The 18,102-nt window shown below is 39.8% G+C and overlaps 1 protein-coding gene across 1 annotated transcript in view; it reads right to left on the bottom strand.

Moving 5' to 3' along the window:
* Nucleotides 1-1,207: 1,207 nt before the first annotated feature.
* The window catches only part of PODXL (podocalyxin like), a 52,342-nt gene continuing 35,447 nt past the window's right edge, over nt 1,208-18,102 (bottom strand). The window contains exons 4-8 of the mRNA XM_075273957.1: nt 17,066-17,131; nt 10,423-10,582; nt 8,876-8,925; nt 6,602-6,763; nt 1,208-5,247 (exon numbers count right to left, since the gene is read on the bottom strand). Of these exons, the coding sequence (XP_075130058.1) occupies nt 5,056-5,247; nt 6,602-6,763; nt 8,876-8,925; nt 10,423-10,582; nt 17,066-17,131 (630 nt within the window). The 3' untranslated portion in view covers nt 1,208-5,055. The remainder of the gene's footprint in view (nt 5,248-6,601; nt 6,764-8,875; nt 8,926-10,422; nt 10,583-17,065; nt 17,132-18,102) is intronic.

The following is an 18,102-nucleotide window of genomic DNA, read 5'->3' as shown; positions in this document are numbered from 1 at the left end:
CCTAATGTCCCAGGCCCTGTGGCTGCCGCTACCCCTGTTACCCTGGTAGTTAGATGACTTTAAGGCTAAGACCCCACGTAGCAGGCTGCAATGAAAAAGAAAAACTGTGGTGGAAACACATCGTAGTTTTCCCGCAGCGCTTTTTCACAAAGTCCACTACAGACTTTCTGCTTCAATTATATCTATATGGAAACTGCCAGTGTTTCTTTATGTGTAATTGACATGCTGTGATTTCCAAAAACTTTCTGCTTTTGGAAATCGCAGCATTTCTGCTGTGTATATATTTCTCCAATTTGCTGCAACTTTAAAATGCTACAATTTGGTTTACATGAACAAAATCTAGTTCAAGTTGCTTAATTCAACTTAACAAGTTGCTCAACATTGCAAGCTGCCCTGTCCTGTTATCAATAAATTCCATCAGATAAGACCTTCCCCCTTCCCTAGCAGATACTTGCAGTGCCTAAGTGTACAGCTCAAAATGCAATCAGTGCTATCACTGTGCAAAAAGACAGCCAGTTCTTACCAGAGATACAGTCATGTGATTGGAAAGTCTACACACAAGTTTCTTACCTAGACAGAACAAGGGAAGAAGATATAGGAATGCCAATGGGTATGCAGAGAGCTGTGTGCTGGTACATAGAGCTATGTGCAGATGGTTATGTAAACGACAATATGAAGAGATGAGGGAAAGCTGAGATGGAATAGCTGATCAGTTGTTTGAAGGAATGCATCATATTCTTGATTATAGCAGTTATGGTTACTATAGTTGTAATCCTTTTAAGTCTCTGGGATGCTACTGTAGAACCCATAACCATTGCTATCATGAATACGCTATAGGGAGGGGTAAAGGCCCCAATCAAACTTTGCACCGGGGCCCACAAGACTTAGTTACGGCATTGCATCTGATGCCATCTCTTCATCCGTTTGTGATGGAAGAATTTCTATTCTGCACACTCTTGCACGTTCTGCACCTTTTTCACTAAGTTCTTGGGTCCCAATGAATATACATTTCTTCCACTGTGTACGTGGATTAGCTTCAATTTGCAATGGGCTTTTTATTAACACTTTGCACCATATATGTGAGGTGCAATTCTAATATGTGCTACGTGGTTTTTTTTTTTTGTACTGAATTAAGTTAAAGTTAAGTGTTTATTGATGTATCATTGCTAAGTTTTCTTCTTTGATGAAAAGTAACACCAGTACAACATTGTGGATCAGAAGTTTATTATACATTTCAATATATGAATTTAGAGGAAACTAACATAATAATCCAGTTCAGTCATTTCCAGTGTAGCAGACCCCTGTTCCTATTATAAAACATTCAGAATTAACAATTCATGAAAAATAAAGTTGCCCTCAATATTCTAATTGTGGAGCAATGCTTCCCTTTGACCAAATATCTTATTGGTAATGCTGACAGTGCAAAGTGAATTTCTTTCACATGGATAATACTATGCCTTGTTATAGATAAGATTTTGCAGCATTCTAAATAATACTTAGCAAAAAATTTGTACAAAAAAGTAATGTGCTGGGAGGAAGATCCTTGCAATTCTCATTTACATATAAAACTCAATTCTTCCTCTGGTAAGTCTCACGTACAGTGATGCACAATCCTAAAAGAATTTGCTATCATTCAAGCATATCCTTCATCCTGTTTCAGTTACAAGAGAAACAATTGTAGTGCATTTTTATAATGACTGGTATACTCTATGAAGCCTAACACCACTATCCTTTTATCTGGAAAACTCAGGTCTCATATGACCACCTGCTGGTACAAAAGAGAGTGCGAGTAACCCCAATATGTATTCACTAGAAGAGTCTCCCTTTAGTAATTAGGAGTATTGAGAAACCAAAGAACTTGAGTTGTAGGGTAACCAAATTCTCTTGTGGCTGTCCTTGGCACTTAAGTCTGCCTAAGGAGTCCAATTTTTGGTATTGGATTACATTCTATGCTCCCAATTCCAGTACATGCAAACATCCTTCAGAATAGCAGATAACTGCTTGGAAATAAACACTATAAACTCACTGACAAAATAAATAATGCACCAAAGAGGAATTGTTGGTATCAAATGAAATCTTATGTGTAAATGTAATGATAGTATATGTAAGCGATTACAATATTAGGCCGGGTCCACATTACCATGGTTAATGTCTGTTGCTGTTATTAACTCTAGCAGAGTAATAGACACAAGGTGGAGGTCCCTCCGTCTGTGTCCGTTCCCATTGACACTTAGGTAAACAACATGAGGGATGCTATCTTCTGTGCATGCACAACTTTTTCTTCTGTCAGAAAGGTAAAAAAAACCATGGAAGAAAGCAATCACCCATGTTTGTAAAATTTAGGGAGAATGCAGATGGACCAGGGGGCTCCATCTGTATCGATCATTTGATGTCTGTTTCTTTCCTCCTATGACTGGTGAGAGTGACGGACAATAACAATGGTAATGTGAACCCACCCTTAGAGCTAAAGTATGTGTTTAAGAAAACTGTACAATTGAAAGGAGGCTCTAGTATACTGCTGGGCTGGCTCTAGCTTGGATGCTAACTTGGATATTATTCATCACGGAGGCATACAAGTTCGGTATGGTATCCTGTGGCACATTTGTTCACCGAATCAGCTAGACCCGTATAACCTCAACTCACAGGTTGCCAAAGCTGGCATCTCAGTTGGTCCCACAAATGCTTGATTGCTGATAAATTTGGCAACTGGGCAAGCCAAGGAAGTGTTACAATCTGACAGACATTCACTGGAAGCTCTTGCCGTGTGGGTGAGCATTATGCTACTGAAAAATTAAAGTTGCCGCAAGCATATCCTATACACATTGCTAAGCTGTTAGTGTACGTTGTGATTAGCTATCCTATGTGATAGCTCCTCAGGTCGTGACACCAGCAGTTAGGGGCAGTGCTTTGCTCCACAGCGAGGCCCAGTATCTAATCAGTCCACACCTGCAATTTACACATCTGCCTGTTTTGCGGATTTTTCTTGTATATCTTGATACGTTTTATTTTTTAGTGAGGGTACTTGTGGCTTATATTTAAATTTAAAAAATAAAATATTTACATTAAGATCCAGTCAGTTAGGTCTTTTAACCATGACCGCCACCACCCAAGGTCCCATTCTCAATAAAGGTTGTCTGCAAAGATTAACTATCCCTTAAAAAAACAAACAAAAAAAACAAGTTGCTATAAATGACCCTAGAGGCTGCGCTGTGAGGTTGTACTTGTTTGATCGTTCATTAGCTGATATAGTCTGGATATATCTTTGTCGCTCTGTTAAGTTTCAGAGATGAATAGTATATAGAAGAATATGGCAGTGATCTTGTTGTGTTCTCTAAGGCCCAGTTCACATCAGCATTCGAGTTTCCGTTAAGGAAGTCCTGTTGGGGACCCAAACAGAAACCTAAACTCATTAAAAATCGGTTAGCCAAGAAACCACACGGACTCCATAGACTATAATGAGTCCGTGTGGTTTCCGCTCAGTTTCTGCACGAAACATGCGGAGAGAAAAGTGCTGCTTTATTTATTGTGCAAATCTTACACAATATTTGGTCCACTGTAACAATTTTGGGGAAATGCCAATAATTTGATTGTTATAGAATAAATAAATGCAACCAGCATGACGCTTGACATATTGGACTGGACAGCATTAAAGGCACATGCCTGAAGATGCCAGATGTATTCTGTACTTCTTGAGCCAATGTGATATGGTGAACCTTTGGTTTTTCTCACCCATGTTATGAGAAGTGCTTTTCTCCCTCCCCCTGGGTAGAGCGAAGTGCAGGGATGGACAATTCGTCTACCACAATACTGACCCTACGGTGTCAGGTGGAGTGAAGTTCTTTCCTCACATACAGTACACCACTGCCTATCTGTCCCTGACACACAGCCTTGTCCATGCTACTTTGTCTTTACATTGCGGTACTATTTTTTTCAGGCTGGGCCTTGTTTTGCTACTTGTTTCATTCTTATCCTCCCGAAAACTGAGGACATCCTAAACAGACAAATAACAAAGAGGACACACATTGAGATCTACTTCCTCTACTGAAAGGCATAGTAAAAATTTTTTAAAAAGTCAACATTTTATCCCTCAAGCAGAAAGAGATTCTAGTGAGATGTGAAGTAGAGTTTTTATGGCCGATTATGTCACCCTTCTAGAAATCTTCATTCATTATCAATTTCTAGAAGACCTATATTAAAAACTATGAATGTATCTGTTAATTCGAGAAGCATCTGTAGTGCGTTGTGGATGACTGGTTTACCGACTAGTAATGTATGTGGTGATTGACTAGAGAAACACTATGGGGACACTTTAATAAAATGGTCTAAAAGCAAAACTGTCTTAGTTGTCCCTAGAAACCATCATGCCGCCACTTTATTGTGTATTCTGCTGCTGCCCTGTGATTGGTTACTAGGGCAACTGAGACGATTTTGCTTTCAGACCATTTTGATAAATCTGTCCCTATGAGTTCTGGACCATTGTAATACGTTTTCTATTTCTGCTCTTGAAGATAATACATGTGACTACATCAAAACAGAATATTATGATGGTTTTATGAAGTCATATATACACCCATAATCACATTCCAGTGGTTTATCCCTTATAGAAGAATACCTTAGTACAGCAGACCCTAATGAAAAATTGAATAAATCATTGAAAGTCTGGACCAAATGAAATCCATTCCTCAAACCCAGTAACACGTTGCCCCCTGTTTATAACGGAGTCAAATAAATGTCACCTTATTTATTAAACAATTCCGTGGTAAAGTCCCAACTTTGAATGTCACAAATGTTTAAACAGCTTTCTGCTTGTACTGTCAGCAGTATGGTTGAAGAGCTGTTCTCTTTCATAGTCTGTGGCACCACAAATTTCAATGAACGGCATTTGCCAAACCTTTGGTTATGTATGGGACAGAGCTGGAGGCAGGAGGTGCTTGTTCTGTGGGACACTTCCTATGAATGTGTTGCTCTTAGTAGAACTTCTTTTGTTTGATGAACTATTTAATGCACTTTGTATTGGTGGTTCTTCCATTTAGTCTTATTGGTTTTTACTTATTTTTATAAGTGGGTGTCCTCCTCATCATCTAAATCTTCTCTTGTCAGGTTATCAAGTGGAACAATCCAGCTGTCCCCAAGCTCTCCATTAGGGCCACCCTTTTTCTCCTGCATCTCCGGCGAGGTCTCCATGACTTCAAGGGTTGGATTGTCATGATAACCATTTTCCATGGTCTGCAGCTCTTCAGTGAGTCTCTAGAGAGAGAATAAAATTCACAATGATCTTTTTTTCTGCACTAAAAACTTCAATACTTTCATGAATATTTGAAATCTATTTATCAAGGTGGATATATATATATATATATATATATATATATATATATATATATCTTTTTTTTCATTCATTCATTCATTCATTCATTCATTCATTCCTAATCAAAGATGCTGCAAATAATCCCTTTACTTTTGTAATTTTGTATACCCAAACTTCCAACATACATTCTTAGGTGAAAGTACCGTTTGGGGTATACCAGGTATGTCACTGTACCAGTGTAAGATGTGTCACCATTTGACCTTTGGCTAATAAAAAAACCCATTGGCTTATATGACTATTGTCGTTACGATTGGACACCGGCATAAACATGATATATGTCTGGCACAATTTGGCGCATCTAGTTTGGGATAAAATTCTTCATTGTGTTAGACACGTTGGTATGGATTCCCAGAAAAATGGGTGCAACTTAAATATGTCACAATTCTCCAAAATAGCAAAATATCTAAAGATATGGCAGATTTATCGTCTAGTCACTGTGATAAATCTGGCATAAATTCAAATTGCCTGCTTTCTAGCCATTAGTAAATCTGGAGTATTATATTGAGACGCTCTGCTCTAAGAAATTTTGCTCTTATTTTTGGAAAAATTTATATGAAAGTTGACTACAAAAATAACCACATAAAAAGCCCATAAAAATGTATGTCTGCAAATGTGCACATGTATATATTTATACAGTGAATCTTCTGCAAAATAACACTTCATTGAGAAGGCTACTATCCATTTTTTTTTCTATGACTGTAGAAAGGACTCATGACTGATCAATAACCATGGAAAGATCATGGTACATGGTCTGCATTAGGTATAGGATGACAGCAGCCATGTGAAGAACATACAGAAAGAGACCTGGGAGATGCAATCTATTCAGATGTATGAAATTTAGGTCCAGGGTTAGAGCCGCACTGAATATTGCCTCTGATAATGTTACATTACCTTTGGCTAAATGACGTGGCTGGTTTGTAGACATTCAGTATAGAAAGCTGACTGAACCTACTTGAGCATGTGCTGAATGGTCTATATCTGTGGCGGGCAGCCCACAAATGCCTACCTTTCAATGCTATCCTTCCTATTTTTCTTTTATGAAGATCACTATGGGTGGATGAGAATACGCCAATTGGCCTTTTGCCACTGTATCTACTATAGATGTAGAGTTAGGGTAGCAAAAGAGAATCATTTATTTTAATAAACTAACATTATCTTTGGCTGTTAACTCCTGTAATGGGCTTGCATGCATTCAGTATATTAACTACACATACCATACACCATAAAAAAAGTTACCTGTTCTCTTTTGCGGGTTTGCCTTTGATGCCAACACCCATAAACAGCGGCAGCAATCAGTAGTAGCACTGCCAGGGAGACTATAGCACTGATGAGGGGAATGCTCACAACATCTTCTTCTTCATATTTTGCGTCATCATATTGAAACAGAAAGGAATTGTCCTGAAAATTAAAAGTATCATTATCAATAAGCGGAGAAAATGATTCATAGCAACAGTATTGGGTGTGTGAAATGTTCAACTAAATTTAAGTGCTGCTGTACTACATCACAAACTGATATCACAGTATCACTGAAGCTACATTTGTAGCATATAGTGTAGATTCAGGTGTAAGAGAGAGCAGTCACATGCACAGTGCAGTATACCTATCTAAGTGAGGTTGTCTTGCACATGTAATTTAATAAGTCTGAGTTATACATACAGTAAATATACAGTAGCTTTACAACTAACGCTGGGTTGACACCAGCGCCCGATCTCCGTTTCCAGGTTTCCGTCTTCTGTCGGTAGACCGTGTCCGGCCATGAGCGCTGGTGAGCGTTTTTTGCTCTCCGCGGCAAAACTGGATTTTTTTTAACCGGACACAAAGTCCTGCATGTCCAACTTTGTGTCTGGTTAAAAAAAAAAAAAACGGTTTTGCCACGGAGAGCACAAAACGCTGGTGCTCACGGCTGGATAGTTTCCAAACCCATTCAAATGAATGGGTTTGAAAACTAACTGCAGGTTTCGGTCTACTGTCCAGTTTCGAACAGGAAATGGAAACCTGCAAAACGGAGACCCCAGGCGCAGATGTGAACAAGCCCTTATACTATACTAAGTACTTATATTAAAAATGTTAGGGTATGTTCACACTGAGTTTTTTGCAGGCAGATTTTGACACGGAATCTGCATCAAAATTCACCTGCAAAAAAGGCTCCAATTCATTTCAATGAGAGCCGCTCACTTTTTTTTTTTCCCCACTAGCGATTTTTTTCAGCTAGAGGGAAAAACAAGTGACATGCCCTATCTTCTTATGGATTCTGCAATTGACTCAGCTGCGGCATGAGACTCACTTCTGATTAGGTCCATTCATTCGGGCCTCATCAGGAGTGGGATGCCGCGCGGAGAAATCACACAGCAGAAACCTTTTCCACCGTGTGAACTAACCCTTAAATGTCTACATATATACTGTATCAATTCTTTGCAGAGCACTGCTGCATTTTTGTGTCTGTTGGCTTTTGCACTGCCATCACAGCAAAATTGCACTTTGTTAAAAGACGGTGACTAACTTTGTCTCTTGCATTGTACATGTGGAGCATATGAAACAATTTCCTCTTGTTTACATAGCAACAATATGTTCTGCAAAGATTCTGTGCAGAGAATACCATCATTACTGTCAACCATGTCCCCATATTAATCTTCCTACCACAAACATACACATGGGGGCAGATTGTCTAATAATGTCTTAATAGAAAGGCTGCATTCACACGGAGTAACGCCGGCCGTAATTTGAGCTTATTTTTACAGGCGTAGAAATCCAAGGGTTGCGTTAACGTTGCATTTACGCAGTGTTTTTTGCTTGCGTAAACGCTCCGCGTTTTTTAACGGAGCGTGTATGCGAGCAGAAAATACAGCGTATGCGCTCATAGTAAAAAAACGCCATGTAAATGCAACGTTAACGCGACCCTCGGATTTCTACGCCTGTAAAAATAAGCTCAAATTACGGCCGGCGTTACTCCATGTGAATGCAGCCTAAGAATGTGCAGATATGAGCTTGACATTCTTAAAATGTGTCAGATTTTGAATTATAAATCTGTATCATCTTTAGACTATCTTATCTAACTTGACAACTCTTCTGTGACAAATAATGCAAACTTACTGTGTTTTTTTTTTAAGTTTAAAGATATATTCGGGGATTTGAACAAGAGAATCGTGAAGAAAGAAAAGGTGGATTGTACTGAAGCAGTCAGAATCCATCAACCTTTACTTAGCACTATGTTATAGTTCATCGAATTAGGGCTTATTCTTGCGACCATGTTCTGTCTGTGAAACACGTAGAGTGCCGTCTGGACTGGCCATGGCCATGTGAATGGAAGTCCTCGTATCATAGTGAGTTATGATAAGGTGAGCTGCCAAATGGCCAAAATACTACAGTACCAAGCTCACAGATTCATGTCAGTTTGGAACACCAGTGCTTTGCAACTTCAGGAGCCTTTGGACGGTATTGCAGAGACAGAACACAACCGTGTGAATAAGTCATTGAACTTTCACAAGTGAAAAGGAATGAGGAACCACTTGCCTTTTTAAGGTGTTTCAGTGATGCATACAACTCATCTCGATTTAAGGTACCTTTAAAGAAAAAAAAAAGTTTTTTACATGTAGGTTTTGTACTTCCTTTAATAGTTACAGACTGTGTTCCAGGATTAATCGGTGTTGTATCTGCACAGGAGAACCATCATGAATCATGTTTCCAGTAATATGACAGGGACATTAAACATACATAACACTTTCTAGCAGTTATCAGAGTCTTTCCTCTGTCTATCTCCTGTGTGACCTACAATAATTACTATTTGCACCAATATTAATGGTATTTAAGCCATTGATGTCTGTTGCTAAAAGTAGAGTGAACATTTGAGATTAATGTATATGAAATTCGACTTTTTAAAAGCCATAGTTCTACTCCATACAGGCCATTTTAACCAAGGTAAAATTTAATGTCAGCAGAGTATGTTGCTACAAATCATAAAAATGTTGTCACAGATGTCAAAAATAGAAATAGACAAACTGCTTCATCATGAACCAGATTCGACTACTAAGCACACAGCTAAAATAACAGAGGAGCGGCTTCAGAACAACTCTGTGACTATTCTTGACTGGCCCAGCCAGAGTCCTGACCTAAATCCAATTGAGCATCTCTGGAGAGGCCTGAAAATGGCTGTCCACAAACGTTCACCATCCAACCTGACAGAACTGGAGAGGATTCCCAAATCCAGATGTGAAAAACTTGTTGCATCATTCCCAAGAAGACTCCTGGCTGTACTAGCTCAAACAGGTGCAAATACTCAATACTGAGCAAAGGGTCTGAATACTTTTTTTACATTTGTTGTTTTCTGTCAAGATGGGGTGCTGAGTGTACATTAATGAGAAATAAAATGAACTTTTTTATTTTAGCAAATGGCTGCAATGAAACAAAGCGTGAAACTTAAAGGGGTCTGAATACGTTCCATACCCACTGTAGGTACTTCTCCACTGATTTTAGCACAGATTGAATTTTTTTTCTCTCTTGCCCCCACTGTTCCTGAGCAATCAATGCTGTTTGTTTTGGTGCCTGATATGCTAGTTAGGCTCTGTACTAGGAGCAGGGCAATGTCAGGCAGGAGCAGAAAAGTGGTGTGATATGATCACTGATACTGGCTGCATCTGATTGAGTGATGGCCGGTGTCAGAACCCGACTTACCCAGGCAAGTGCTGGGACCCCAAGCTCCAGGGAAAGCCTAGTTCCCCAACTGCTATACATACTGCTAATGAAAAGAGGCCTGGCAATCGCTGGGCTCCTTTCCAATAGATGCCAGTCCGATGGAGGTAATTAAAAAAAAAAAAAAAAAATTATACTCACCTGTCAGCAGGTAAGATCTGGGCCTAATCTGGGCCAGGGCAGTGAGGGATCGGTGAGAGATAAAATTTTGTTTGCTTGTGTTTTAGGATTTTCCTTTATTCCCTGTAAAACCCCTTGAACTCTGAGCTATTGTATTATTACAGTAATGTAGACTTAGGTAAGTCACAAACACTAGCTGTGTACATGAAGCGACTTTTCATGTGTACTGCAAAGAACTTTTTTTAACTTACTTTTCACATAGGCATCTACAATCACCAGCTGAAGAGGATCTCTATTTCCAAAATCTATATGACACTCATCCTTGTTTGGCTGGTATCCAGGTTTTATAGCTGTGCAAACCTGCTTCAATATTTCCTTTGTATCTTTTTCATACTCTTTGGCATCCTTTTCCTAGATGAACAGAAAGGTGTTATTACTCCCAGCAACCCTTAACAGTTATATATTACACTGTATAATAACCACACCTAGATAATACAGTGTAGAGAGGGTGGAACATGAAATCTGTTCAGGCCAAAGAAAATTCCTAGAGTTTAAGAAATCCAAAGGTTATGAATCTGACATACATTCTGGGTTTCACAAAGTTTGCTGCTTCAGTGTTTTTAGATCTTTAAATGTTTCTATGCTGCACTGGAGTAGAATTATGCCCATTTCAAAACTTTTTAAACCAGCATTACGAGCGCTCCTATTGAAGTGAATGGGAAGTGTTCGGGAGCCATCCGCTGCGCTCGCGTGTATGGCTGTGAATGAGTATTTTTACAAGCCCGGCGTAACTCCGTGTGCATGCAGCCTTAGTCGAATTGTGGTTTCCCCTGAAACGAGCATTTTTTCCCCATAGACTATAATGGGATTCGATATTCGGTCGAATAGTCCAATATTGAGGGGCTACTCGAAACGAATATCGGATATCGAATACTTCACTACTCGCTCATCTCTAACCTTGACATGTTGGATATCAGCTTTTGGACCAAATCCTGACTGATGACAACCCATTCTTACCTTATCAGTGCTTGTAGTGTACCACAATTTCTATGTTTTTGTTTGTCCAATCCCTTTATTGAGGATTGATCACAGTTTCTCAATAGGAATTCTCAATATGTATTTTTTTTTGTTCACAGGGGCACTTAGTTATCAATTTTGTCTTGTGACATGGTGCCCCATTATGTAGGAAAAAGCATTGTTCATTACTAGAGATGAGCGAACAGTGTTCTATCGAACACATGTTCGATCGGATATCAGGGTGTTCGCCATGTTCGAATCGAATCGAACACCGCGTGGTAAAGTGCGCCAAAATTCGATTCCCCTCCCACCTTCCCTGGCGCCTTTTTTGCACCAATAACAGCGCAGGGGAGGTGGGACAGGAACTACGACACCGGGGGCATTGAAAAAAATTGGAAAAAGTCATTGGCTGCCGAAATCAGGTGACCTCCATTTTAGACGAATAGTGGATTTCAATTCCGGGTCATATGAGAATGTGAACTTTGTGACTATGAGACAGGGATAGCTGTACAGGCAGGGATAGCTAGGGATAACCTTTATTTAGGGGGGAATGTTATTAAAAATAACTTTTTGGGGCTCTATCGGGTGTGTAATTGTGATTTTTGTGAGATAAACTTTTTCCCATAGGGATGCATTGGCCAGCGCTGATTGGCCGAATTCCGTACTCTGGCCAATCAGTGCTGGCCAATGCATTCTATTAGCTTGATGAAGCAGAGTGTGCACAAGGGTTCAAGCGCACCCTCGGCTCTGATGTAGCAGAGCTGAGGCTGCACAAGGGTTCAAGCGCACCCTCGGCTCTGATGTAGGAGAGCCGAGGGTGCGCTTGAACCCTTGTGCACACTCTGCTTCATCAAGCTAATAGAATGCATTGGCCAGCGCTGATTGGCCAATGCATTCTATTAGCCCGATGAAGTAGAGCTGAATGTGTGTGCTAAGCACACACATTCAGCTCTACTTCATCGGGCTAATAGAATGCATTGGCCAGCGCTGATTGGCCAGAGTACGGAATTCGGCCAATCAGCGCTGGCTCTGCTGGAGGAGGCGGAGTCTAAGATCGCTCCACACCAGTCTCCATTCAGGTCCGACCTTAGACTCCGCCTCTTCCAGCAGAGCCAGCGCTGATTGGCCGAATTCCGTACTCTGGCCAATCAGCACTGGCTAATGCATTGTATTGGCGTGATGAAGCAGTGCTGAATGTGTGTGCTTAGCACACACATTCAGCTCTACTTCATCGGGCTAATAGAATGCATTGGCCAGCGCTGATTGGCCAGAGTACGGAATTCGGCCAATCAGCGCTGGCTCTGCTGGAGGAGGCGGAGTCTAAGATCGCTCCACACCAGTCTCCATTCAGGTCCGACCTTAGACTCCGCCTCCTCCAGCAGAGCCAGCGCTGATTGGCCGAATTCCGTACTCTGGCCAATCAGCACTGGCTAATGCATTGTATTGGCGTGATGAAGCAGTGCTGAATGTGTGTGCTTAACACACACATTCAGCTCTACTTCATCGGGCTAATAGAATGCATTGGCCAATCAGAGCTGGCCAATGCATTCTATTAGCGTGAACTGAGTTTGCACAGGGGTTCTAGTGCACCCTCTTCTCTGCTACATCAGATTGCTACATCTGATGTAGCAGTGCCGAGTGTGCATCAGATGTGTAGTTGAGCAAAACTGACTCAGCACTGCTAAGTCTCTGCATTCGCATAGGAATGCATTGGCCAGCCTTCGGCCAATCAGCGCTGGCTCTGCTGGAGGAGGCGGAGTCTAAGGTCGGACCTGAATGGAGACTGGTGTGGAGCGATCTTAGACTCCGCCTCCTCCAGCAGAGCCAGCGCTGATTGGTCGAGTTCCGTACTCTGGCCAATCAGCACTGGCCAATGCATTTCTATGGGGAAAAGTTAGCTTGCGAAAATCGCAAACTGACAGGGATTTCCATGAAATAAAGTGACTTTTATGCCCCCAGACATGCTTCCCCTGCTGTCCCAGTGTCATTCCAGGGTGTTGGTATCATTTCCTGGGGTGTCATAGTGGACTTGGTGACCCTCCAGACACGAATTTGGGTTTCCCCCTTAACGAGTTTATGTTCCCCATAGACTATAATGGGGTTCGAAACCCATTCGAACACTCGAACAGTGAGCGGCTGTTCGAATCGAATTTCGAACCTCGAACATTTTAGTGTTCGCTCATCTCTATTCATTACCAAATTGCTGAATACATGAATGGTCTCGGGATGCTTTACTTGTTGGCATGACACAGGACTAATGGTAGCGCTCACCCTTTCTTTTCTGGGCAACTATTTTTCCATAAGCCACTTCTCTTAAAAAAAAAACATAAACAAACAAACAAACAAACAAAAAAACAAGAACAGACTGACATTTAGTAGGACGTACAAGATTGGACTGCAGAGGTTGGGATAAAGTTATTTTCTCCTGTGAAATTTTGGCCTAGAATCTCTCCAGATCTCAATCCTAATGAGAACATGTTCAATACTAAAAAAGTGGATGGATAAAAACACAGAAACTGTGATAAACTCCAAGCACTGATTAGGGAAGAATGGTTGTCATCAGTAAGGATCTGGTCCAGAAGTTTCCAGGGTGAAAAATTGAAAAATAAGGGTCAGCATTGTAAATATTGAGTCTTTGCATAAGCTTGATGTATTTGTCAGTAAAATTGAAATACTTTAGTACACCAGAGAAAGATCTGATTAAAAGATCTAAAAACACTTAAGCAGCAAAATTAGTCAAAACCAAAATTAGTTTGTCTCAAAACTTTTGGCCGTGAGTGTATATACAAAGATGGAAAAGAGAACTAATGTTGAAAGTACAATCTACGGAAATGTAATTCTTAAAAGCACATGCAGATGGCAGTGTTGGTCAGCACAAGTATAAAAACAACTATTTGGACAAAATATGATTAAGGAATAAGTTTTGGTCATTTAAAATGCGTTGAACAGAAATGACATGCATGAATTTATGTATTATATATATTTATAGGGTAGTAATTAAATTCTGGTATATACATATAGTGGAGAAAATAGCTCAGCAGCAACAGTGGTGCGGGCCCAGACAGTCAGATGTAGGAACAGCATGTCTGGTGAAAACAGGGTTTTACCTCTGTGCATAATACATCCTTATTTTAGGCAAAAGGAAAGACAAAAATCATCCTAACTATACGTGTGGCTTACTACCAGCCAGATGAACAAAACAAATACCACAACAAGTCACAGTTTGGTCTCATCTGACAGTATTTCTCCAGACAGACCCAGGTGCCTCCTCTCACTCCCAAGATCTACAGCCTTTTATGACCCAGTAATGAGCCCGGCTTAAGGTCTATTCCCTAACAGCACTGGACAACAGATAAGTGAGGAAACTGGGAGAGAGTTATATCAAGCTACCTGCACCCTGCCTGTTATCTTATCTCAAAAAAAAAAATTAAAAAAAATACATACACACAGTACAGACACCTTCTCATTCAAACAGTTTTCTGTATTTTCATGACTATGAAAATTGCAGATTCACACTGAAGGCATCAAAACTGTGAATTACCACATGTGGAATTATATACTTAACAAAAAACCATTTCCGGTGACTACCTATTGAAGCTCATGAAGAGAATGCCAAGAGTGTGCAAAGCAGTAATCAAAGCAAAAGGTGGCTACTTTGAAGAACCTAGAATATAAGACATATTTTCAGTTGTTTCAGAAGGTGTGTCCAAACTTTTGGTCTGTACTGTATGTATGAAACATATATCTCTCTAACTATATATATATATATATTCATAACTATGAAAATTGTAGATTCACACTGAAGGTATCAAACTATGAAGTAACACATGTGGAATTATATACTTAAGAAAAAAGTGTGAAACAACTAAAAATATGTCTTATATTCTAGGTTCTTCATAGTAGCCACCTTTTGCTTTGATTACTGCTTTGTACACTCTTGGCATTCTCTTCATGAGCTTCAAGAGGTAGTCACCAGAAATGGTTTTTTGTTAAGTATATAATTCTCCAAAAGTTAAATACATGACATGAATATAATATAAAAGACCCAGATTAAATTTCTGAAGTAAGAAAACCTATTGAGAAAGCAAGGATAAGGCTGGCTTTACACATATTACTAAGTATTACTTTGACTGTTTAAAGACACATGGTAAATTAGACGTTAATGCTCAATGACTTTCTCATATTTTCCTCCACTTTCCAAAATTCATAACTTTTTTTAAATCTTTCTCTTGATACATAAGGGATTATATTTTGCAACATTCACATTACAATAAAAATGACATGGCAACTTTGTTTAGTGAATCATTACAATTGCAGCAATAGCAAATTTATGTTGGTTTTATTATGTTTTACCACGTTCACTAATAAAATGTAATTTTTCTAAAAGTAATGTTTTTCTTGTGGTCACTGTATTCTGACACCTACAAAATTTTTTACTGTTTAGTTGATGGAAATATGTAGAGATTCATTATTTGTGGGGCAAGTTGAAGTTTTTATTAGTACCAATTTTTGGTATGTATGACTTTTTGATCACTTTTTTTTCTCTATTTTTTTGGCGGGAAGCAAGGGTACCAAAACACATTAATTTGCTCATTGTGCTATATATTATTTTTCTATGGCATTCACCATTTGGGATACATAACACTATTGGATAGTGCTGAATTAAATGCACTTGGGAATACCAACATATTTGTTTACATTGTATTTTTTAATTAGAAGGTGGTTTATTTTAGCTTTATTATTACTATTATTATTATTACTAGAGATGAGCGAACACTAAAATGTCCGAGGTTCGAAATCCAATTCGAACAGCCACACACTGTTCGACTTTTCGAGCGGATTTCGAACCCCATTATAGTCTATGGGGGGAAATGCTCGTTTCAGGGGTACGCAAAATTCTATAAGATTATACTTACCAAATCCACGAGTGACGGTTGGGCTGGATTCTCCTTGAAGTCTTCTCCCGGCGCAGCGTCCCCGCATCTTCTTCCGGCTGGAATTCACTCTGCCTAGGCATCGGGTGCACCGGATGCCTAGGCAGAGTGAATTCCAGCTGGAAGACGCTGCACGGAGAAGACTTCTAGAGGTAAGTGAAGAACCAGCGTTGATTGGCAGAATGTATAGCATTCTGCCAATCAACGCTGGTTCTGCATCGAACCTTAAACTTTGAACAGCTAGTAGTGTTCGATCGAGTACGAGTATTTCGAATACCGTAGTATTCGATCGAACACCTACTCGATCGAACACTACTCGCTCATCTCTAATTATTACCACTATTATTATTTATTTTTACTTTTTTTCCTGTCCCACAAGGGGGTTTGAACCTGGTATTTGCTGGTCTCCAATGCAATGTATTGTATTGCAGTACAGTGCACATAGGTTCCCCATAGGCGTTGCTTGGTCTCCTGGCTGCAATAACAACCCTTTGGACCCTGCAATCTCATCGCAAGGATCTGAGTGGTGACAGGAAGGGGTGCGATTTTGCCGCTGAAAGGGATAAGCTGCCGGAATCTGAGTATTTTACGACTTACGTGGCTAGACCGGGTCTCAGCTGTGTAATACTCTGTACGGTTATAGGTTGGACTTGATGGACTAATGTCTTCATCCAACCTTATCTACTATACAGTATACCGTTACAGCGCTGAGTGTTGACTATACGTTCAGTGCAACATACAAGTATAGTTTGTTGCGGGAAGTGGTTAAAGTTCATAGTAAAATGCTGAGATGTCTATATAAACAACATGCTCTGGTTATTTCCTTTTTTTCAGCTATTTTCCTCTATAGGTACTCTATAGTAAAAACTTGTACAAAATGTCAGAAAATAAACAATGGAAAAGATAACTGGAACAGAGAATTCAGTTTCAGGGAAGGACTTACACAAATTTTTGAGGATTTTATATTAATCTTTATGAACGATCCTTCAGGTTCTGCTTTGCAATTGACCTACAGGAGAAAAAGGAGAACAGACTTTCATTTGTTGGGTCAAAAATACTTTATAACACATAACAGAGAATATTTACCTAAATTCAAACTATACAGGTACAGGAATACAAACTATCAACAGTGCTGATTCATGCAGCATATATGCAATTTTTATGTAGAAAGTGAAAAAAAACTCCTTAGAAGAGATGAGTGAATAGTATTCGAAACTATAGTTTCGAATACCTCGCTGCACAGGAATGAATTGGAGAAGCCAGCGCGCAGCCGGTGCCTGCTGCCGGCGCTTAACCCCTTGCTGTTCGCCCGCTCCCATTCATTCCTATGGGAGTGAGGTATTTGAAACTATGTTTCGAATACTATTCAAATCAACTCTACTCCTTAGCCTTGGCAGTTATCATCATCCAATGCCCCATGGACTGAAAACAGTTTGTAAACCTTGTTGCCTCCGCTTTGTGGAGAACATAGAATTAACTATTTAACGCTAAAACCCCACATTGCAGAAAAGCAGAGGTTTTCCTGTTGTGAAAACACAGCAGAAAAATCCTTGGATTTTATATTACCAGCAAATTGAATGAGATTTTGGCTAATCCCATCAAAACAATACAGGAAAAAAAAATAAAACACTGTTTTTTTTTAGCTGTGTTCTACAATGTGGGGCATTAGCCTTAGGCTCACATCACTCAATAACTGGCCTTAGCACTCACATGTGCAATACCAGTGACATCACTGCCGCTATATGATTTGTACTCCCCATGCCATCATCGAGGTCAGTGACGGACAAAGTGGTCATTTGAGCCTCAGCATTTTGAGTCCAACCAGTCACAGGATTGTGTGTCTATATCGATTCATAATGGCTTTCCAGATGTCTTTATTCCTTCAGAATTCTTAATAGATTTCTCCCTAGTGACTCTACCAGCACGACTTTACAATCCAGGAAGACAGTATGGTCAGTGGTGTAACTACCGCTGTAGCAG

Source organism: Leptodactylus fuscus, chromosome 5, assembly GCF_031893055.1.
Source record: "Leptodactylus fuscus isolate aLepFus1 chromosome 5, aLepFus1.hap2, whole genome shotgun sequence".
Taxonomy (NCBI): domain Eukaryota; kingdom Metazoa; phylum Chordata; class Amphibia; order Anura; family Leptodactylidae; genus Leptodactylus; species Leptodactylus fuscus.
This window is presented reverse-complemented; position numbering and strand designations above follow the sequence as displayed.